The sequence below is a fragment of the Drosophila elegans genome, unplaced genomic scaffold (assembly GCF_018152505.1).
Source record: "Drosophila elegans isolate 14027-0461.03 unplaced genomic scaffold, ASM1815250v1 contig_208, whole genome shotgun sequence".
In the NCBI taxonomy this organism is placed as follows: Eukaryota; Metazoa; Arthropoda; class Insecta; order Diptera; family Drosophilidae; genus Drosophila; species Drosophila elegans.
In genome coordinates, this window is record NW_024545578.1 from 6320992 (window position 1) to 6345574 (window position 24583).

Here is a 24583-nt window from a genome sequence, read left to right on the forward strand (position 1 = left end):
AGAGTTCAATGTTTGGTTCTGAAGATTTTCCCTAGAAAAGTTGGAATAGTGAGTTTGGAATGGATAAAAAATTAAATGTGGTTCTCTTATATATTTTTACAAAGTCAGGAACTTTAAACTATTGTTTGTTAACTGTTTAATTTAATGTTGAGCTATTATTTAGATGTTTAACTGTTTTCATAAATTTTTGGGTTCAACAGTATTTTAAAATTATATTAGCTTTGTAATACAAAAAAAGTTTAAATATTATTTTAAAGTTCAAATAACTTCGAAATAAAAAAAGTGAAATGATTTTTACTAACAACATACTTTAAATATATATTTTTTAAAATATTCTGAACCATTTCCAAACTCACTTTTCCCACCCCACTTCTTGTGGCCCTAATATCGTTTTCGAATATTTTCTGGGTTTTTTTAGTTGATGAATGCTTACTTTTAAATTACAATTCGCGCTACATTAATCAATAGACTGAAACATAAGCAACATTCAAGTAGTTTATAGTGGTCTTAGCCTAGACATCCTGCTGCTCCTTGAAGTGGTGATAGTGGTGGTGGATGTGCTCGTGCACATAGCGGTGGATCATGGAGCTGGAAGCACTGGTGTCCAGTTCCAGTTCCTCCGCAGCCTCCACATTCGACTTGCCACCCTCTGTCACGGCCTCGGCCACCGCCTCGCCCACATCATCGTTCAGATCGATGAGGGTGTCGGTGCTGACCACCTTACTCGGCGTACTGGTCAACTGCGGACTGGGGGGCAGGTCCTCCTCCTCGCTGGCCAGCAGGTGGGCACACTCCAGGGCATCGCCGTAGATCTTGGAGCCCGCCGAACTGGAGTTCGAGGTGGGCGGTCGCTGCTCCATCCGACCATTATCCTTCTGCTGATCCTGCATCCTGATCTGGTGCTGCTGCTTGTGCCGTTGGCGACGCTGCTCCCGATCCTTCTGCTGCAACTGCTCACTCAACTTGGCGTAGATGAGGTTGCCATAGTTCTTGTACTCCTTCTTCTTCTCGCTCTTCTTGGGTATCGGCTGCACCGTGGCCACATTGCTGGGCGTGGCCGGGGGCGAGTGGGCGGCCGCCCCGCCCCCACAGATGGTGGCATGCAGAAAGGAGTCGTAGCCACACAGATTCAACTTGTTGTGGGCCGTATTGTGTGTCTGCTGGGCGGCCAAAACGGCCGGATTAATGGCCAGCTGCTGGTGGTAGATGGGTATGTGTGGTTGGGGATGCTCGTGGTGGTTGTGATTGTGGTGCTGCTGCTGTGGCTGCTGCTGCTGCTGCTGTTGTTGACCGTTGACCTCGATGACCGGTGGAGCCACTGGAATGCAGGAGGTGCTGCAGTCCGCTGTGGGTGGACTGCTGCTGAGCGGCGATTGCAGGGCGACCGGACTGTGGTTGGCTATTAATGTGGGTATTTTCGAGCCCGTATTGCAGCGTTGGCGTTGCTGTTGTTGTTGTTGTTGTGCTGCCGGTTGCCGTATGGGACTCACATTGGCTTGGGGTTTTCTGCAAAATTCCAACAGAATATGCCTTCAATTAGTCTATGTTTCATAGGGTTTTGGTGGAGATTTTGTAAGGGATTTTAAGGAAGTTTGGGAGTCGCCAAAAAGTTAAAAATCAAAAGGTAAACTAATGAACACAAAAATAAAAGGAAAGAAACATTTACTAATTCTTAGATTATTTCATTATAGCTTACATTTGTAAAACATTTATTGTAAGTTTGACAAGAAAACTAAAATATAAAATATTTGAATGTTGAAAATATTTAATCCAAGTTTATTTTGATGTTTAATTTATCAAGCATTTGGCATCCACGTAATTAAATGTTTCTGTTAAATTTTAAACAAAAAATAAAGTGTTATATATTTAATACCAATTTTATTTTGATGTGTAATTTGTAAAGCATTAAATTAGCAATTTTTGAATAAAATAAGTTTGCCCATAATAATGGAATTATAAAAAAAATGATTAAAAATAACCTTGAATAATAAATAATGCGCATTTTGCTCTTTTCGAGTTAAATCTGTTTAAGCCAACATTAAGCTAGTCTAATTTTCCGTATGCAATGATTTTTGAAAAATTGACTGATTTTCCTTTTGCAATTTCTGTTTTGGGAAATGCCAAACCGCTGCCATGAGCACTTTGTGGACTTTTCTAGCCTCATTTCAGTTCACTCCGCTGCTAATCATTGTGGACTTGGGGTGGATTCATCGCGAATTGGCTTACCCATTCAGCTGAAAACACAGGCGATTCTTTTCCATGCTCTCCCTGATGATGCTAATTAAATCGTTGCGATTTAGCGCCGATTTCCAGCACTCGGCCGATTTCCGTTGCTGCTGCTGATTTTGCTGATGCTGCTGATGCTGTTGGTGGGTAGTGAGGGATTGGGGGCGTGGCTGGCGCAGCTGCACACCATCGAGCATCAGTTCGCCACCCACTGGCAGCAGTGGTGGTGACCCCGATGCGCTCTTGTTGTGGCTCAGCGGTTGGGGGGCGTGCCAGCTGCCTGACCCACCGGTGGTTGCTGTGGCTGTGGTTGCTGCAGATGGCGATTCTGCCAGGCGGAATCGTTGCCCACTGAGAGGCTGCGCTGTCGCGTTTCGAGGCAATGATCCTGGTACTGATTGATGGCGATGAGTTAACCAAAAATAAAAGGAAACGAAATTAAATTATAATAAAGAAAACCATAAAGTATGTATGGCGAACGCATGTGGTAAGCAACAAAAGTGTATAACAAAAACAAAAGACGACATTTTTTTTGGGGAGGGTGGATTCACTTTGCAACTGCTGCCAGGCCAAAGATCAATTATGCTATTTCCTATTCCTGCTTTTCAGATTCATTTAATTGCCTGCCAAGTCCTTAATTGCCTTAATTGATTAATTCTTGTATCTTTCGATAAAAAATAAATGTTTTTGTTGCAGCCTAACATTATTAAAATTTTATGTTTGGAAAAAATTTATCATGAGACTTAAGCAAAAAGTTTAATAAATTGGTTTATTCGACAACTAAAGATAAACTTTTTTTTTAACTAACTTTTTTAGTGCATAATTTTTATTTCAATTTACTTTCATATAAGCAGGAGCATTCCATTATACTATTAACTATCTAGTCTTTTAATTTTGACCATCTATTATTTTGTAGAAACTTTTATTAATACGAAATTAATAACATTCTTCATGCATAGTTGTACTTGTGTTAGGCTGGCAGCAGTTTTAGTTTGGATTAATATTTGATTGGTTTGTGGATTTGTTTTTGCCATGATTTCGTTTGTTACCTTGTGCCTACCTTTTGTTTGCGCGCCCTTCGCAACATCTTGACCCGCTGGGTGGCCTGCTTCATGTAGATGTCCTGCTGCCTGATTTGGTGGTGGTGATTTTGGTGGTTCTGGTGATGATTCTGGCGGTGGGAGGGGCAGTCGACCTGGTCGCTCTCCGGCTTGCAGCACTTGAGATTCAGCATATTCTCGTAGGTATTGTGACCATTGTCCGGTGTGTTCTGCTCCGTGCAGCACTGCTCCGCCCGGGAATTGCTCTTCTGGTGGTATCTGGTGGCCGAGGCCTGATGGTGATGGCTCCTTCCTCCGGTCTTGGCCCCACTTCCGCTGGCCTGTTCACCGGCCGGAGCCTTCTCAGCGTCCTTCTCCTTCTCACTGTTGCTGTCATCGTCCTCGTCATCGGACTTAATCAGTTTGCGCGGTCGATAGCGATGCTGGCGGCGGTTGCCGGCGGATGTCGTTAGCGCCGTGCCACCGGAGGATATGACTCCCACTCCCCCAACCAATGGTTTCGACATGGCCGTGGCCAGGCCCGTGGGCAACTTCTTCAGCTTGCTGGCATGACTGCTGCTGCTGTTGTTGAATCCAGCGGCGGCGGGCAGGGTAACGGGCATTGGCACAGGAACCACCGGCTGTGACTGCGACTGCGACTGCGATTTCGATTTGCCCTCGGGACTGACGGTGAGCCGCACGTTGATTGTCTTGCTGCCGCAGTGGGGCACCACCACCGACTTGCCAATGGACTCGTATATGGTGTACACAATGCCCACGATGTCGTCCTTTGTTATCTTGCCATGGTGGCCGTCCAGATCGTAGAACGTGAACGAGAACTGCAGCGGCTGCGATGACTTGCCACCCTCCACGGACACGTCGCAGGTGAACTCCTGTTTTCGAATGCAAAACAAAACAAATGAGTCGATGGCTTCAGACTGAATTTGATTTAAATCAAGTGTGCGAGTAAACATTCTTCGGTAATTGAATTTTCCCAAGGGTTCTCCTAACAACTGCATTAATTAAAGGTATTTGCTTTAATAGTTGAAATATGTTTTGCTAACCAACAAAACAAGTTTAATTACTCTTTAGTAAATCTTTAATTGATTGTTGTTTATTCCGATTATTTACAGAAATATTCTTTGATAGAATTTGATTTAGTGAGAGAAATTTAAATATTTAAAGGAAAGAGCTATAACAAAGCTTTGATTCAAATTTAAAGCAAGTATTAAATTATTTTGTTGAGGTCTTTAAAACATAACAGGAAAAATGTGCTAGCTCATTGTTGTTCAAAGCTAAACATTTCAAATTCCACTTTAATTACCTAAACAAATTGCTGCTCTGTTTAGTGGGCTTAAGAATAAACTTTTAATGTGTTATAAATTACCATGGCAACAAATTTAGACTCCCCTCCAACACCTCACACAAATAAATACCTTTTTCATTCAGAATTTCGCACAAACTCTACCCTCGAATGTGTGCCAAAACTTTTGCCCAACAAATTTTAACAACTACATAAGCCTGATGCAGAGGCAAACTAACTAAAAATAAACAAAAAATTCTGCTAATAAACTTTGCCGCATAAAAATTGCACAGCAAATTTATACTCGACCTAAAAGTATGCAACAATGTTTTGCAGATGCAACATGTTTTCGGTTTGGGGGCATCCCAAATTGAGATGCTGATGCTAAATGGCAAAAAAGGAGCAGAAACTAAAGCCACAGCCAGCTGCCACTAAAAACAAACAATCGAGAGCATGCCGAGACCACTAAAACCAGTCGAAAATTGTGGCCATAATTTGACTAAATATTTAATTTTCGCCTGCAGAAGCAGCCACGTCAACATCACAGGGGGCAAAACATGGTATGGGGGGCGAGGAAAACCATTACCATTGATAAAGTGCCAGAGCCCAGCATCCACATCCACATCCACTCTGCTGCCCCTCAGTCGCATACAAATAAATATAATTTCCTTTGCCGGGGCTGCCTTTGCTGCTACTTGGCTTGTAGATTTTTAATTGCCCCTGAGTGCTTTTCGTGTTTGTTGTTTTGCTTTTAATGGTTTTTATTGAATTTTAATGTTTTGATATTTTTTGGCGAAACGGGCACAAGTAGAAACAGCAAACCGAGACAGCGTCCGAAACAGAGAATGTTCGTCCGCAGTGGGTGGTAATGGAAAATTGCCGGCGCCCTTGTGTTAATGAAATATTTGTTCCCTCTTTTTTTTCGATTTTATTTTCGTGGACGGGGATGGTTAGTTGGTTTGGAACAACAAATGAAGCCGAATCTGAGGCCATCGCGGTGAGCGAGCAGCCATTGAAATTTTAATTAAAAGCACATTGAAATGTTGAGTTTATGGTCGATGTGCGATGTGCCCAGTGGGTCATGAATTATGGCCAGGAATCGTGGCTAACAGGGGGCGGCTAGCACGGTAATAACAGCCAGCCAGCCAGCCAGCCAGTTGAGTTGATTAAGCTTGACCAAAACACCTGGCTGGGGGTCAGAAAAATCCCACAAATGGAAAACCAAACATCATTTAATTTATCACCTTGTATTTATAAGCAAAGCGATTGTTTGGCTAATTGAAAGGAATCGGGTATACAGGCTATGAATGCTCTAGACAAAAATAAAAAGTAAACAAATATGCTGAACTTAAAATTTAATTACAAATTTACTATTCATAATAAATTTTTAGATATAAAAATCAATTCTTAAAAATCTCATATTTAAAATAACCAAAAATCGCAATTGATAAATATCAAATGGAAAAATGTTTAAATTGAGCACAAAATATTTGGATTTACTACAATTTTTTGGATAAGTGTATGAAATCCAAATAAAATGATCTAATATTTTATTTGCTTTTAGTACAGCCCCAAATGCAATTAAACTGAAAATGTTTTAATTTAATTAGTTTTCAATTTGCCCTAAATGTGTTTAACATTGCTTTTGGTTTCAGAACATCTATTAATAACATTAAACTGCAAACTTCACTCAAACTGCGAACAACCCCTTGAAAGTGCAGAGCAATTAATGGCTCCATAAATATTTGTGTTATGAAACGATGAAAACAAGTCAAATCAAATCCATAAATTCATTAATAAATGAATGCAAATTGAAATCGGAATGGCCTATTAAAACGAATGTTTATGGGGGATTGGAAGTGGAATTGGAATTGGAAGATGGAATTTGATTCTCCTCACTTGCTAGTGGGATAATTCATAAAGTACCGACTGGCAGGGAACAATGGTAATTTGGGGAATTTGTGAAATTTGGGTAATAATTCACTCACCTCCAGCCGGATGCGCTCCTCCTTGTGATGGTGCAGGTGGCGGGAGTGGGCGTGGTTGCCGTGTGGCTGCTGCATGGAGGCTGCCGCATCCACCACATCCTCGTCCTGCGCCAGATGGTGCTGCATATTCGAGTATTTGCCGTGCTTGCCGTTGGAGGTGCTGCTGATGCGCAGATGTTTGCTGTGGCTGCCACCGCTGCTCATGTCCTGCGGATGTCCGGCCTGCAAAGGATTGGGATTGTGCCGCGTGGTGTGGTGATGGTTGGCACTTGTCTGATGGTGATGCGATGACGATTGATGATGCTTGCTGGCCGCACTGGAGGCATTGCCCGGCGGCGTGGTGATTATATTCACCACCGGCGATCGCAGTTGGATATTGTTGTCACGTTCACTGACCAGCAGCAAATCGGGCGGCGCACTGCAGGAGGAGGAGGCCCGCACCTGGTGGTACATCAGCTCCTCGGAGTCTGTGGTGCATTCCTGGACTGCAATGACAGGAAGGGTGGCGTACTTTTAATTAAAATGCAAAGTGGCATGAAATTGGCGGTATAAAAAAAACATGGCCGAGCCCTGGCCATCGCCATCGCCCCTTTGGTCATCTAATCCCCTGGCTTTTGTCGGCTTCTCTGTGCACTGTGGCAAAGTGTCGCCCATATTTTTCAAATTAAAACAAGTAGCTCTCATTTGTAACACACTTAAATTGCATGTCAATGAAATGTTTTCTTCTTCTGTAAAGCATTTTATGTCTTAGAACAAAGTACCATTTCGAACAACTTGTATTGCAACGAATACTTCATTTAAATTAAATTTGTAAAATAATAATTTAGCTAAAAAATAATTATAAATAATTAAATTTAATTCAACATAATAATTTAGGAAATAAAACACTCCTTAATCTTATTTAAGAAGTTAAATTAAAAACTTGTTCCAATTTTATAATAAACCAATCAAATTGTAACTATGACAATTTATTTTTGACAGTATAATTAAATTGTCCGCATTATTTCTTTCTCTGTGCGCCTTTCGCTGGCGTCTTGCAATTTATTTGCAATTTGCAATTTGCACAAAGCGCATTACAACAGCACAAAAAGTTTATGCCTCAACGCCAACACAAAGCGATGGCGACCAGGCGGCCAATGCCGATCTCTTTGAATCCCCTCGAGAAACTTGAAAGGCGACTGCTCGGAGAGCATTCCTAATTAATGACGTCGTCGTCGTCGTCGGCTGCGGCGGCGGCACTCCAAGTTTTCTTTTCTTTTCGGCATTGGCTTTTTTGTTTTTTGTGTTTGGCTGGCTTCGGTTTTGTTTCCTTCATTTTAAATTGAAATGGCTGCAGTGTTATCTGGGCGGCTGTGGCCACATCGAGCACTGAAAGCTGAGCCGGCAGATGAGCAGTCTACGGTCTGCGGTCGCCTTTGGTCCATTCATTACTCATTACTCATACGACGCGTGAACCGCACCAAAGCAATGCGAATTCGACTGCAGCGACTGCGACTGTTTGATGTTTAGTTATAGTGCGAAAACGGAATGTGTAATTTAAATATTTGACGTGTTTTAGTTATTTACAAAGAATTTATAGAAATTATTTTGATTAACTTCACAGGCAGTGTACGAAATACATGTTGCTTTCATTGTCTAATTTAATTTGATCTTTAAAATACTGAAAAATGTCTTATTGACTGATGGTCGAGTAAATCATTTGCTAAATATGTTTTCGATAAAAGGCCTATTAAGGCCTAATATATATTAATCTATCTGACAACAAAGCTCAATTGTTTGCTTCATAGAAATCACCATTTGGTGTTTTGGGAAATTGTTTGCCTACTTAGATTCTTATGTAACCTATATCCTTTTGGAAAAATATGCCTAATAATTAACTAATAATGTCCTTTGTTGAAATTTCATCCCCTTTCTTACCTTTTATACCCTTTATCTTAGAAATTCCCATTTTTCTAACTGCACAAAGAAAATAATTTAAGAAGAAAAACACCCTGGTGCAGCATAATCCCACTTGACACATAAATCCCATTCGCACTATCCTCATTCGGAGCATTTTTCTCTGCAGTAGTTCACTCGAGTAACTCCGCTCTAAGTTCTTTTGCCGCACTATCCATTCCGGGTGCCATTGTATCTGCTTCATTTTAATTAATTAGCGCGCTAAAAAAAACGAAGGGAGGAAAAACGAAGGAAAATTTCTACTTCTCGCCTGCTGACCCAAATTTGCGGTTTAGCCTGCTTTCTACGCGCGTTATTCCATTTCTCATTTCTCATTTTTCATTTCGCTTTTCATTTTTCATTTGCGGGAGCCACGTCCTTGCCAAGGACCCCGCCCATTTGAGCTGAGCCCAGGACATGGCTTTTAATTGCATGAACATTATGCAAGCAAAGCAGTCCCAAGTCTCCATTTTGTATACATTGTTGGTTGCCTGTTCATTTCCCTTTGCCTCTGTTGCTATTCCCCCAGCAGGAGTGGAGATTGCGAAAAGAGTTGCTGAGGTGGCGACAATTGAAGACAATTAGCCAAAGTGAAGGGGAAATGAGCTAGTCGTTGAGTCCTGCCAAGTACTGGAATTGTTTACACTGCAGTGTAGGTGGCCAAATTAGTGAAAGTAATGGAGGGAGTACGGGAGCTGACCCAGTTGACAATAAAATTGTAGGCCGTCTGCCAGGAAGTCTAGCCAAAAAACAATAGGTTGAGATATTGAAAAGTTTGAAAAAAATTCATTCTGGTCTGAGTACCAGAAACGTTAGCTTATAGTTTTTAATATTTCTTAAACGATACAAATAAATTTAATTAAGTTAACCTACAACTCAATAAAATGATATGCTTACTTTTTTAATGAAAATTTTCATTTTCCCCAGCCATCAAATTAATTCAAAATCAAAAGTTGTCAAATGCCACATGCTTTCTAAGCGCTCAACAAATTTTTTTGTAAATTCGTGTTTTATTACGGACAATTTATAACGTTTTCATCCAATTTATGCGCATTTTTGATTTGCACTATAAAGCCCAGCCACAAGCACACTAATTAATTATGCAAATCTCAGCTGGACAACTTTTATCTACAGCATCAGCGGCACCAGTGACTTGATAACACAAAAATTACACAGCATAAAAAATCCGAGATAAACGTATGGACATGCATATGTTAATGAACATTATCTAAACTGGGTCTAAGAAGTCGGTCCCACGTCTGAGTTCCAATGGAAGAGACATCAAGGGAACTTGGCACGCATTACTCATCCGCCACGTGGGCTGCATTCGATTTGGTTGTTTTTTTCTTTATGATAGATAAGCCGCAGGCCGTGACGTTCCATTAATCATAAAAAATTCATGAGACTTCGGCCGCCCATTTCGACACATGTGACCTCACCTCTCAGGTAACTCAAGGCCCTTAAGGCCAAGCCCTTAGTCTCTTCAAAAAATATCTGAGAGATTGAAGTGGTCCATGCTGCCAAAGCTAATCATTTTCATTTCGACTGCCCTACGCACACATTACGCAAATGCACAAATTCAATTCAGTATACCCGCAGGCTAAGGCCCAAAATTGGAGCCTCGAGGTGAGGTTTCTTGGGCTCCCCAGATTTCTCAGGGCGGGGCCCACCGCAGCTCAAAGTCAAGTTGACGGCTAGAGCTTTCACTCACTTTTAATGAAGGGTTTTCTTCTTGTTCACCTTCAAGATTTAATCTGTAGTTACAAATGTTTATGTAATACGACAGAGAATTTACTTAAATTAAAAATTAAACAGAATTTTTCAAAAAAATAAAAATGAATAAAATATTTAAGTAACACAGAATATTCCAAAGATTGTCTTTCATAAAAATTACTTTATTTTTCTTGAGAATTTGCTTTTGTTTTAATTTAAGGCAAAAAAATATTATGTCGTATTTAAAAGATTATAAATTATTACAAACAAAAAATTGCATTTTGTTCAGTCTGATTTTTACACTCTTTATATTAAAGGGCTTTAAAATTATATGGCAAAGTTAACGATTTATGCAAATTATTTAGTATCCGAAGATAAGCTATTCGAAAGGTTTAAGACTTTTACATCCATCCAATATTCGATAGTGCCTCCCATGCAACAGAAATACTTCAAATAAACAATTCTCAAGATACATGATACTGTAAATTCCCATTGTAGGTCATCGGCAAGTCACGTATGCGTATGCCTTTGGCCCCCGGGCATTCGCCATTCAATTTGCGCCTATATCTGTTTGGAGTGGCTTAGGCCAAAGTTAATTTGCAAGGCGGCATGTTTCATATCAGACGCCAAAATGCTTTCTTGATGACTCAACAACAACAACGACAACAACAGCAACAGCAAGTTGATTCCCATTGTGTCGGCCACTTGAGAGCAAAACATGTTCTTTTGGTTTATCTTGGCGCCACGATCGTCGGCAAAGGCCGCGGTATTTGCTCACAAAAAAAAACAACAAAAATAAAAAGACGCTGAAAAAACTGAAAGAAATACAAAGGCGATAATTAAACGCAAAACAAAGCGGCCGAGAACAGAAAAAAAAATCGGAAAGTCAAAGATCCCAGTCACATCAAGCGGTGGACTTTTAATTAGAAAAGGTGTACAAGCCAAGTAACGAGAAACAAACAAACAAACTCCAAGAAAATTAAACTAAGATAATCCGAGAAACCACATTAGAATGTAGAGAGATACAGATTGTTAATAAAAACCGAATTGAAAACTTAATTAAGTTTGTTCTTAAATCTTTTTAAACATGACATGATATTAAGACATATTCAAAAGAGATTATTATTTCAGACAACAGACAACACATACATTTATTCATTTTATGTTTAATAAACTAAAATATTTGTCTTTTTGAAAAACCACATCATAAACTTAAAGTCCAAGTCCAAGAGCCGCTTGGCAACACTAGCTTTTAGGCAGATGATGTGCCAACATGGCCAGGCCAAAAGTGTTCGTTAAAGAAAAGAGATATAAACCAAAGATAAAACTTCATAATTGCGTCTGTGTGGCTGAGCAGAAAACCAAGGGAAAAAGCAGTCGAATTAACGAAAAACAAAAAGTGGCTGCTCCGAGTAGTTGTGGCCAGATATCTCGTATCTGGCATGTAAGTGTTAATGAAGTTAAGTGTTTTTGACGCGAACGACCGGCAATAACCAAAGCAACAAACAATTAATGAGAAGTCGCATACCATCGAGCCAAGCGAGTGGCGAGAAAAAAATGTTCGGCCCTCTATGATAAAGATCAACAAATGCCAAAAAAAAAGAAGAAAAAAGAATACCCAGAAACAAGGGAAAAAATGTGGGCATCCGGGGATAGAAAAAACTATCCAGTGAAGCAGACCAGATAATGTTTAACACATGCCAAAAAAAATGGCTAAGCTGGGGAATTTTACATAAGCAAAAAACCTTGCTTAAGTAGTTTCTATTATAAGCAAGAACGAAAATATTGTAAAAATATTTTATTTAAATTTTTCAGGCATTTAATTCCTATATAAATACCCAAGTTATTTTGGTCTTCTTACGCCAGTCTTAATCATCCGCCTGATCACAATTCGATCACTGGATCAGACCAACTCAAGTGCCTTTCAATTTGTGTTTTATACTCAACGTCAATTTTTTATAATATTTTTTTGACACTTGAACATTTACAACCACAATTTGGCATGGCACTTATCGAGCCGGGGCAATAAAACCGGCAAAAATCAAACGAGTCCTAAAAAATTATTTCCTATCAGCAAAGAAATCTGCCTCAATTTTTTGTTACCTACTTTTATTTTGTTTTTGCTTTTGTTTTTGTGTTGTGTGTAGCGTTTTGTTTTCTTTATTTTTACCGGCACCATTCACGGGGCGAAATCTTATCAGTGGGAATATATGCTTGCTAAATACCAGTAGCAATTATTTCGAGGGGAGGCGTAGAGTGGTTGGGAAATGGAAGTGGAAATGGGAATAGAGGGGGGAGGGGGGTGTTCAACTGGGGAACCGGGTCTGGTAACGTTTAATTAAACGCCGATAATCGATGCGCCTACCCAAACGGTTACACGATGGACTTCCCGAACTTATCGGTATCAGTGTGTCTGAAGTTCACGGCAAAATACTATAATGACGAGGCGGGAAATCTTATTTGAGTTGCTCGCCGAGTGAAGGGCTATTTGCGGATGGATAATGCATTTTGTTTTTTTGGCATCGATTCGGTCGGCGTTTTTATAACTTTTCTTTAATGTCACAAATCAAGTGAAACAAATGCCGACAACGACGACAACGTCAGACAGACGACGACATCGACATCGACATCGAACAGATCGAGCGTGCCTTTTGTCCGATACACACGGTATAAGTATAGCTACAAAAGTAGTCCCTAAGCTCGACGGCCCTCTTAACCCCTCTTGGCCGGCCGCTCTTAACCCCCTGCTGCCCCTGCTGCCCCAGCTCCAGCTCCCTTTTAGCTGAGCCCCAGCTCAGCGCGTGTCGGCAAAGTTAGGTTTGTCGGAGGCCTTCATCTCTGCCGCTCGCAACGTGTTCGGAAAACGGGTTTGCCGGGCATTTGTATCTGTTGGATTTTGTATCTCTATAGGCCAGAGATGGGCATACCAAATTGCTTATGAAGTTGGCAACTGCCTCGACTGCAAATACTCTATTGTTTAAAACACAAATCCTTATATGACTAATGGATTTGGCTTCATAAAAGATTCTTTTTATATTCTCTAATAACTGAACTTTAAATTAATACTCTCTGTAAATTCTTTTAATACGCTTTTTATATTCTCTAATAACTTAACTGTAAATTAATACTCCCTATAAATATGTTTGTAAGCCTATAAACATGTTTCAAAAGTAGTGGTAAAATGTAAATTACTTTATGATATCAATATTAAGCTTTAGAGCTAATAAGTTATTTTATTGTTATATTGAAATAAAAACATTTTCTTTATAAGATGTTAGATGTGTAATCTAACGTACTTTTGTACTTGTATCTAAACCCCAGTATTTTGCTCAAACCAAAACAAGTTTATGGCAATAAAGCACAAAGTTATTAAAAAATTACTTAAAATATTATGTGGCCCAGAAATTTAGAAATTTGTTTGGATGTTATACATAGTTAAAAAACCACTTTTAAATTTTTTGCTCTGCTGACTTAACATTAATTTTACTTCACTTTTAATACCAATAAAGTTAAGAGCTTGAACCCATTGTCATATCTTGGCCATATTTGTAAATTATGAACGTGTGTGCTATCTTGGCTTTGTCTCTACCCCTCTCTTTCTCTATGTATGTCTTTCTCCTTCCTTGTCATCTCCTGCTGCGGTTTATTTAAGTTTTGCGCCCAAGTTTGCTGCGGCTACACACAAACGGAAATTAATTACAAACAGCGCGCTTAAACTCGCCGCAGCAACAAAAGCAGCAACAAAAGCAAAGGCAGCCAGTAAAATAAAAACAATAATGAATGAGCGGCATAATAAACGAAGGCTGTTGTTTTTGTTGCTGTTTTGTGTTGCCTTGCCTTATGGGCAGATGCTGAACTGTTGTTGCTGTTGGCCATTAACTCAAAGGCGTTAATTTCCGACATAAGCAAATTACTCGCTGCCTTCATACCAGTGTATCTAATTTTTTTTTTTGCTGGCGCCAATTTTCTGGAATTTTATCAACATTTTTCGAATGTCGCCGGCAAAAAAGTTTCCCATTCCCATGCCAGTTAGTTATGCGTATTCGTATTCGTATTCGTTACTCGTTCTAGTTTGTTGCTAAAGTTCGTGACTGTGTGTGTGTGTTTGTCAATCAAATGTCAATCAAACAATGCTCCAGTTTTCACGCTGTCACGCTGTCTCAACCGTTGTTGTTGCCCAGTAATTTGATTGCTAAAGCGTAGAAGCTGCAGCGAATTGTGTAAATATGCATGTACTTTGGATCGAAAACAAGGCTGGCGACACTCGCAATGCTCAGCGGTTCACAGTGCTCGGAACTTTTAGACAGATGATAAGATAGGGTAAGTGTCGTTTGCGGAGGAACTCCCACAAGATGCTGCGAGGGTGGATTCAAAAGTAGAAGGGTTTACCAAGAGGTGTGAGCCATAGTCAATATTGTTTCTTTGATTTGGAATTCAACACTTGTCTGCCTTGGATTTCTGTTTGAATTTGGCTTGATAATTTTGAACATAACTTGGCAGTACGATTCCTAAATAAATATCTTTAGTTACATGTTTGTTTAAAATTCTAACTTATCAATTAACTTTCTTAATTAAAATAAGAAAATATAAAGCACTTCTTTTAGGCTATTTTTATTTTATTTAAGCATTTATATATAAATTTGCAAAGACTGAAGTAATTTAAGCACTTATCATAGATAGCCCATGTTAGAATAATCCAAATTCAACATTGGTCGCTAAATCTGTAGGCTCTGGTGTCCAAATTCCTTTTGTCCAACATGAACATTCTTTAAATTCAAAGTTTTTACCCAAAGCTGTCACTCACGGAGCCGTAGCCCCCACTTCTGGCCCAAAGTGGAACCAAAAAAACACCTCAAATATCATATGTCGCATATGCCTAGGCATTTACGTAAATTATTGTGCTGCTTTTTGTTGCTTTCGGTGTTGACTTTTTTGTAGCCGTTGACTGTTGGCCCTTTTTATGGTCATGTAAAAAATTGCGCGACACTCGGACGGACAGAGACGGAGTGAGACAACATCTCAAGTTTTATGCGCTTTTATTATTACAAGGCGGCATCTTTTACGACCACCTGCAATGTCAAATGCGAGATAAGATATAAAATTTGTATAAATAATTTAGTCAGAAATTTACGCACAATGCGCCTCGGCGGAGAGACAATAAAATTGTACAAATTATGAACTTGAGGCGTGTTTCGACTGAAACTCTCGCTTTCTGCCAGCGACATATGCACTCGAACAGAAACTCGACAAAATACTTGAAAAATGATTATTATATACTCTCTTATTGTAATCCCTTCGCCATGATTCACACTCGAGCTCACACGAGAAGACACTTCAAAAGCCTTCGCAGTATTGTAATAATAAAGTATATACACAGAACTGAATTATTATGCTTCTTTCAACTTTTGCGCCTAATTCACACTTTGTCCTCTGCTTTTACAACATTCTGGTTGTGTGTGAAAATTTTATGTATTGCCCTTAGCAGCATCATCAAAACGGGCAAGAAGATTTTCCCCCAACTGCCAGAAGAAGACATCAATATGAAATTTTTGTCACGTTTTCTAATGTGCCGATGGGCTGAGGAGGGGGAACTTGTACATCGTAGGGGCCAAGATGCGTAGCCCGCGGGCATTGGCGTGGCTTTAGAGGGGGTTTGGCATGTATTTATGGTTTCCCTTTCCCCCCCAATCACACACATGCGATCTGTAATTTTTGTGTGAAAATTGAAAATGGTTTCAGCATTATTTGCCTGAGGAAGGAGGATTATATTTGTATGCCCTTAGGTTCAAATTTAAATAATGAAATTTAAAATAGAATGGCATAGAATTTTTTTTGTGAGGAATTAAAAATGATTTTTTTAAGGCATACAAGTGAAGAAACTCGTTGAAGAAGTCCAAGTGTTAAGTTGTATTTAAATTCAAATTTTATACAAACTCTTTGGTTAATAAAGTAGAATTGCGTATATTTTATGCTAAGTTCTTTCTTTATCAGTTGCTCTTTGCACACTTCACTTGCACTTCATCTGTCAGACATTATACATCGCCACGTAAAATATTATTTTCTATCATATTTCAATAAGAACATCAATCATCAGCCCCCCCAAGCCCGCCGTCACTGGCAGAGCTCTCTATCATTTGCAGCCATCAATGTTTTTATGTTTTGTTATGTTTTGCCATGTGCTATTACTTTGGCATTGGCGAACGCCCTACATAACATGCAGGGTGAAAAACCCCCCTTTATATCCGGCCCCTCCGACAAGCCATTAAACGGACCCACACACCGATAGACAGCAGATACATCTCACAGATACACAGCCCAGATACCCAGATACTCAGATACGTTCTCATCCCAATCTCACAGAGCCACGCATGACTATAAAGTATATTTTAGCATGTCAAGCGTTGCGCATCCGCTTTGATGTTTATTTGACAGTTTTTATAGCGGCTTTTATCTGCCAACTACTTGGCCATGTCCCCGCCCACTCCCCGTATCCCGCCTCCTTTTATCTCCCTTTAAGTCAGTTGGCTAAAAACAACAATTTGGCGGCTGCTTCTGTTTTGTTTTTACTTGTTGTTTTTTTTTGTTTTATTTTTTGCCAACAAGAATGCTTTGAAGATTTATATTTTGTTTTTGTTTGCCTTCGTTGTTGTCTCGGCTTTGACTTTGAGAGCCCCAGAATGCGTCACACGCATAAATTGTTAATTCATTTTCGGCTTCTTCGAGAGCAGCGGATGAAACAAAAGCAAAGAACATAAAAAAACAGCATTAGTAACAGCAACTCGATTGCCCACGCAGCCGGTCAACTCATTCAGTAATTTCTTGGTTGTATCTTGTGGCGGAAAAATGCATCTCAAGTGCATGCGGCCTAGATATTTCAACACACTCGCTCTCTTCGTATCTCTAAAATTCTCTTTTTTTTGGCTTGTATCACCATCTCTTTATAGAGATATTCACTGTGTTACCAATTATATTTTGTATACGTTTCGGTACAATCACATCTGTTTTTCTGTTTCTCTTCAGAATGGTTATTAAAGATTGTTTTAAAAGATGTATTCTCTCAAATTTTAAATTTTTGTTTACGATTTTTCATATCAGACTTCAAGTGTCTTTTAAAAGCCTTTTAAGAAAGCCTTAACTAATTTTTTTTTGGACTTAAAGTTTAGTAATTTTTAACTTAATTAAATATTTTTAAATCTTTAAAAAAATATATTTTCAGTATTTCCAAATTTTTTGTATCAACTTCCTTCTTTAATAACCATACCACAAAACAATGTATGCTCTGAAATAGTTCCTCCATTTTCAACTTGGTGTTTAAAAGTATTTCACATATTTTCATACTGTTTATGGTGTTTTTATAGCTACTGTGCCAAGAACGAAGTGGACGCCTTGGCATCGACGACAAATTCCGTGTTTTTGGCCCCGCCCCCGCTTTTGATTGTAAAGTTTCTGCCACTTTCGTGGGCCAACTGTGGGCGGTCCCCTCTGCCACAATTTGTTTGCACAATTACCTCAAACACAAACAGACAGACAGACACACACAGCCAAAATGCGAACAATTTTTGTGCAAACGGCGGCAAATTAAGTTTCTGCACATAAAGTCGAGAATGGATATTGGATTCACCCCCCACCATTTTTCCCCCAAAAAAGAAAATAAGAAAGAAAAAAAACAAAACACAAATACTGGCGACCGTTTGGCTAAATATTTAATGAAAATATGCGCATTTCCCAGGCATACGACTTCGGCTTTGTCTTTCGATTGCAATTACATTACGCCGGCCAGGCCAACAATAACAGGAATTGCGTATACGCCACGTTGCGCCAAGGATATTTGCGCAATTCAACCGTTTGTGGATTATTCATGCAATGGCCAGGACAATTTCATTATTTTAAAATCAACAAGGATTTGCATAAGCTGATTGCATCCAGTCTTTGTCCATGCCCCATCATCTATTATTAATATTCTTTAAGTAAACAAGCAAAAACTTTTATTAAATCAAGTTCTTTTTCGTTTTGGGGGGCTTTCTCCGAACCCGAAACTTTTGGCCATAAAATAGTTTTATTGCCCTGGCTCTTGGAATTGTCGCCATTCTTTGTAAGCCACTTGCCACTATAATTAACTATTTTTCGTCAGTGCCACAAACAATCTTGAGCCGGAGGGCTTAAGTGGGATCCTTGGTTCCTCAGAAGTTCAGACGTGTGCGACGTTCGCGAGAGTTAATGTGAAGTTTTGTTGAGTAGCCTGAACAGTGTGACAAAGTTGAAATGAAACAGAGGAAGAGGGCAGAAAATTGGGAAGGGATCTTAGTATAAAATAATGGATTTGAAAAAGGAAACAAGTTTAAAACTATATTGCCATTTCTGTAGTTTATAATATGCAATTTTTGTTGCAGTTTCAATTGTTAATTTTATTTGGCTAATATGCCTAATTAGTTTTTCTTTAAAATAAACAATTACACACCATGTCAACCAGAATTCATACAGAGCTGAAATTGGCCTATAACTACATTACCTACGAAAAAAAATTATATATAAATTGATGCTGTTGACTTTCCTAAATCTTTAAGCATCAAATACGCAATTTTTCCAGTCAAAGAGTGTGTCTGCATCTAGGTTATTCCATCCCCTTGGGAAAACGCCCCTGGTTCTCCTCTTTTCCTACCATAATTTGCCTCTCACTCGACTCTTCTGACTAGAGTTGACTTGGCCTGGTCTGTGTGGGCCCGGATTTTTGTTGCCTTTTGCCTGTCGTTTGTTTACTTTTCATATGACAAAGTCAACCGACATCGTTGTCGGCAACTTCTTGCTAACTTTTTGTTTCTTCTGTAGTCTTTTTTTTTCGCATTTCAAACAACAAATACTCCGCACGCAGCACGTTCTCCAGTCGAGTTTGTCGGTTGTCGCTGCACGTAGCATATTTAAAAAATAAGAAATAAAAAGACGGGTAGAAGGAAACAAAAAGCCTCCAGATTTACGTACTTGGAACTTGGCAGTCGCACATGCGAGACTCTGACTGAGATTCGACTGCCAGAAAGGGGAAAGAGGAGTTTAGGGGTTCGGGGATCGGAGTCAGAATCATATGTGGGCTCTGACAAGGGGCTACCGTTTGGCCACTGTAGGTTTTCTTTTTGTGTGCTTTTTTCCCACTTCTTTTCTTTTTTTTTGCGGCTTGTCGGCAAAAAATAAAAAAAACCAGTAGCCAAGTGGCCGCGGCAGCAGAACAGCCCAAAACTTGCTGGCATGCTCCATGCCACGTTGCAGTCGAGTGAATGCCAAAAAGTTGAGGTTTGTTACTCGTTATACTCTGGCACTTGAGGGGTCTATCAATTATGGACTGGCAAAGACGTTCTAAAGAAACTGATGCCTTTGGTTGACAACTAAAAAGAATATCTAACTGAGATATGAAAATTTAAACAAGTTTTTATTCAATCTACACTCAAAACAAGTTCTTATTTAATTGATTATTATATATTTTATATTTTTATAATATTTTGCAGAGCTTGGCAACTTTAAATAAATTGCTGAAAATATTTTAAAATTATTTTGAACTTTATGAAGCCTTGTAGCCTTTACGCAAATTTCATGGCAAATAATAACAAAAATAAAGATATAATTTATAATTTCATATGACACTTTAAAAGGCTTACAATTTCTAGGTATAACTTTTATGTAAAATTGATAGTAAATACTAAATATTAAATAATAGTAATTGAAAGGTAAGGATCTTTATTACAAAAATGTTAAAAATGTAAATCTCAATAAAAATGGCTATTAAAATTATCCTATAACTAATTTCAAATGCTCATACGTACTAGAAAAACCCAAGAGCATATAAGCTTCGTTTTGTACACTAGCATGCGTTTATTTCATTTTATTATTCTTTTATGGAACGGAAGGGGCAGCGGCTGCAGATTGTTGTTGTCGCTGACCCTCTCCGCTTGAGGCCAAAATTAAACTGGCTTTTGGCCTGGCCAGCAAATATTTGTGGTTTGGCTTTGGGCCCCCAGGCTACCAGCTAGCAGCTCCCAGGCTGCCAGCTAAAAGCTCAAGCCCAAACTCAATTGAAGTACGAACGAGTCGCCGTGCAGCATTCTCGGCTACAATTTGATTGCATTTTAACAAGGGGTTTGTTCGGTTGGGCCAATTTCTTCATCGTCTTTGCCTACGATGCTGGCTGGAAAAACAATAAGCAGCATTTGAAAATTCAATTGTTATTGCTGGCTTTTCTTTCATCTCCATGGTATGGTCTGTGCTGTTTCTTTCCTTTCCTTTCCTTTCCTTTCCTTTCAGCTCCTTTCTTGTTTCATCTGCCCCGGCACACACAGAGTCCAAATTGTTTTCCATTATTTTTCTGACTCAGCAGTGAAGACCGGCGAACGGAGAGGCTGGCTCTTCATCAGCTTTTGATTGCTGTCCAGCTGCCTCTTGAATTTTTTCTGATTTGTCATTATATTTATGAGTTACAACTGCTGTCGCCGGCTATTCCATCCCGTCTGCAGAGCTCTGTGGCCATAACATGATTTCCGTTTTAGGAGTTCTCCGGACTCTGCGGGCCAGCAATTAAGCGCACCGAGAATGACGACCACAACATCTTGAGCGGAAGTCATTTGGCTTCGACCGCTCCTCACCGTTCTCAAGTGGGGTTTTGTAATTGATTTTCTTGTTACACTGCGACGAGAAAACCATTTAATTGCCTTCGTACACATTGGCCGCAAAAACGCACCAAAGTTCTATGCAAATACTCATTTCCTCGGCCCATATCCACGTGCATACCTTATTGGCATATAACTTGACCCACTTTCTGGGCGTGCCCCGGGTCATTACGAAAAGTAAAAAAAAAAGGGAAAAACTTTGGCCAAGTCCATGCTGGGTAAAAAGGGAGCGTGATGATTGCGAATTGTTTTTCCAAGACTTGGCTTAAAAGGATACTTTACTGACCCACGGCCTTTTGAGGATGCTCTCGCCAGCAGCTGTTGCAGTTTTCAAATAACTCAAATACTTCATGTTATACTTGGTCCAGTTACACAAGTTGTTGGTAGTTAAGTCCAAGGATTTTGGGTTGGAGATAAATTTATTACAGTTGGCTTGGCTAAGTTTTCAACAGTTATTCACAAAACAATTATAAGAAAAAGGTTAGTAGGTTGCTTGTCACCATTTACCCTTTTAAAAATAGTTTGAGTTTCGGGTTTTGAATCTTACTTTAAAACTTGCTTCCTTTTTTAAATCTCTTTACTTTTAAACTTAGTTTTCCCCCATTCAAACGTATTTTTCTTATCCACTTTCCCAAAATCAGAAAACGTGACAAAAACTCAACAAAATTTGCACTCACTAAACATAATACTTACTTAAACATTCTGACCGAGGGCCGATCATCTTTACCCTCCCGGCTAAGTTCAAACTTAAAGGGTCTTTTGTCCCGGGCTTTAAGTTTGATTGAAAATTGAGAGGGACATACAGCCCGAAAATAGGGAAATGCGGTTGCCCAGATCCCAGTGATAAAGTACACTGGCAAATAAAAAAAACTGAAGGAAACCCCCCAAAAAAAGGAAAACTTTTTTAAATGCACTTAAGCTAGGATGGTTGGCCAGGTTTTGGAGTTCAGAGTGTCCTGGTCAAATCGGCCACGACTTTCAGTCAAAAGTCCGACGCTGCTTTGAACTTTTCCCGCCCCTTTTTCCCCCAAACCGCCTACTTCCTTTCGCTTTGGCAACAAAGTTAACTTGATTGAACTTTGTTTGGCTTTGCCTTTAGCTGATTTTCTTGTTTTCCCTTACATTTTTTATGGTGCCCACCAATGTTTTTCTTGTTTCTCGCTTTTTCTTCTCTCTTGTTGTATGTTGTTTGCGCTTTATAAAACTAAATGGAAAATAAATTTTGTTTGCACTTTGTATGGCGAAAAAAGAAAAATAGAGAAAAACTGTGAAACTGAAAAGAAAGGAAATAGCAACTTGAGAGTGTGAAGGAAAAAAGTTTTACAAATGCCTTGGGGCGGGTATCTCATGAGGTTGGGCTTCTAGTGATGTCCTCGAGTGTGTGTGGAAATCCCTGGCTTAATTGTGGCGCATTTCCTGGAACCCTTTTCATTATTTGATGCATTGTATCATCAGCAGACAATAAACTGCGAAATTCGAAAAGACACTCCCGAAGGCAGTAAAATTCGAGCAGTCGTAGAAAGGAACTGCGGCATACACTGGGAGAATATTCGGCATTTTTTAAAGGGATAGTTACCACAAAGATGTAGTAGTTAAAACTTTTTTTTTATAAATATGATTAAAAAAAATTAATTTGAAAATATTTTTATAAAATATTCATTAAATTTCTTTAACCCTGCAGCTTTAACTCAGGGGGTATATCCCACCCGTATATTTCCCCAAGTGCTGCCATTCCCGGTTTTTTGGGGGTTGCTTCCGTTGCAGCAAACGGCCGCCTGCAATCCAGCGATAGCAATCCCCGGCTCTTGTCATATTTCCTGGTTGTCTGGGCTGCTTTCCAGCTCTTCTAATTTGGGGGCGTTTAAGCCGGTTTTATTTCACTGGAGTGGTGCAAGTAAAGCCAGTGGGAGTGGGTCTAAGGGTTGCTTTAAAGCAACGTACGTGACTCGGTTTTCGGTTAAGTTATTTTTTTTCCGGGGGCTGTCAAAAGTCACCCTCGGTGATTTTTTCGCTTGGCGGCAACTGAAACTAAATAGCCAAAACTGCTGACTGCCTATCGATTTTGGTCATTTATCGCTCTAATGCGATTATAATGCTTAAAATATTCCTCAGCCAAGTTCTCTCCAACTGAGATTCGCCCCCAGTTTGTCAATGCGTGAAAAGTACAACACACCCCCAAGCCAAAGGAAAAAAAAATTGGTAGCTTACAAGACCTTTAAGGGTTGACTTCTTTGATTTGAAGTTGGTTTGGGTACACACCTGCAAGGAAAAGAGAAAAAGGGTTGCATTAGTCAAGGAAGTTATGGTGAAAAAATGTCGATGATGTGGGGGATGACGACCCGATGAAGGCATCAATCAGGCATGCCATCAATCAGTTTATTTAATCAACTAGAACGTGATGGAGTTGACATGTAAACATTGGACTAAGGGAATCCCCCGGGACGATGGTACTGGATTATGTTTGGGTTGCTGAAGGTTTTGTTATTTTGTTGGGTGAATTACGGCTCAGTGCATCTATAGTGCTCATCTTGAAATTGAACTAGCTTAGATATTAGCTCTCCTTCATCTTTCCTTTAGTTTCTTCCTAAGGTTTCATATTTTTCCTTTGATTTTCTATGTCTTTTAGTTTTTTCGTGGTTTAGTTTTTTAATAAAACCTTTAAATATCTATTTAGCTATGTGATTTTGGTCTATCTGTGATTTATAGATATTTTTGTTTGTATTTTGCTTTCTTCATACTTTTTCCATTTTATATTTTTTGTTTAGTTTGTTGTTTTCATTCATGCACTCCATTTGTGATTCCTCACCACTTGCATAACTTCTGATCATACTCTGTTTTTCAGGACGTTAATAACAATTTAGGCCCCCTATTTGGAGCTCCCTTTTGGCAACTTCTCCCCTTACCGCCATCGTATGTTATGCCCATTAGGCCTAATATGCGTTAATGCTATACATAAATAAGGCCTCGTCGCCATACGATTATGGCATACTAACCAACTTCATTTTGTTTTCGTTCAGAATCTCTCGTTTTTTTTTGCACATCTGAGGGAGGCTTCTCCAAGTCCCCGGACACCCACTCCACCAGATCTTCTCCAGCCCCCTACGCTAATATGAAATGTAATTTACAGTTGCCGAGGAGACAGCGTTGACAACGACGGGGCCAAGAGTCTTTAACGTCTTTAATCCAATTTCCCAGCGACATGAGACGACGCGGACCGAGAATGAATACAAATGTGGCGTACGTGTTGAATTTTCCCAATTAAATGGGTTGGCGCTGACTTATTTTCCCCGTCATTTGCAGCTCGTCTCCTAATCGATATTTATATTTTGTTTGGGCCATTGACTTAATTTCTTCGTCTCTGCTTTCTGCACAACACAAATTATGCAATTCAAATTAATGCTGCCATTATCGGGGAGTTGAGGGTTATCCGAGAGTCTTCCCTTTTCAGTACTTTCTGTCTTTTGTGTGTTTTCTTTTCTTTTTTTTTTTGGTGAAATGAAATTAATCCAGCTTGGCAAATGCCAGGCACGTATCACTGTGGATGAGTCTCCATTTCTGCTGTGTTTGTCTTTTGTCTTTCGTTTCGTTGCTTTTCTTGTCGGCTTTCCCACTCCATGTATGATTTTTCAATAGCTTTTCATGCTGGCTAAAACCAATCCATGGCATAGAACAAAAGGCCTCCGGAGTTGCTGCCTTAATTCGGTGTGCTTTGAAATCGAATTAGGGTAC

At 39.5% G+C, this 24583-nt stretch overlaps 1 protein-coding gene across 1 annotated transcript in view; it reads right to left on the reverse strand.

The window, feature by feature from the left end:
- Positions 1-258: 258 nt before the first annotated feature.
- LOC108145899 (protein naked cuticle) overlaps positions 259-24583 on the reverse strand; it is a 43815-nt gene continuing 19490 nt past the window's right edge. The window contains 5 exon segments of the mRNA XM_017271551.2: positions 259-1506; positions 2227-2492; positions 2495-2620; positions 3287-4159; positions 6558-7042. Coding sequence (XP_017127040.2) covers positions 513-1506; positions 2227-2492; positions 2495-2620; positions 3287-4159; positions 6558-7042 — 2744 coding nt within the window. The 3' untranslated portion in view covers positions 259-512.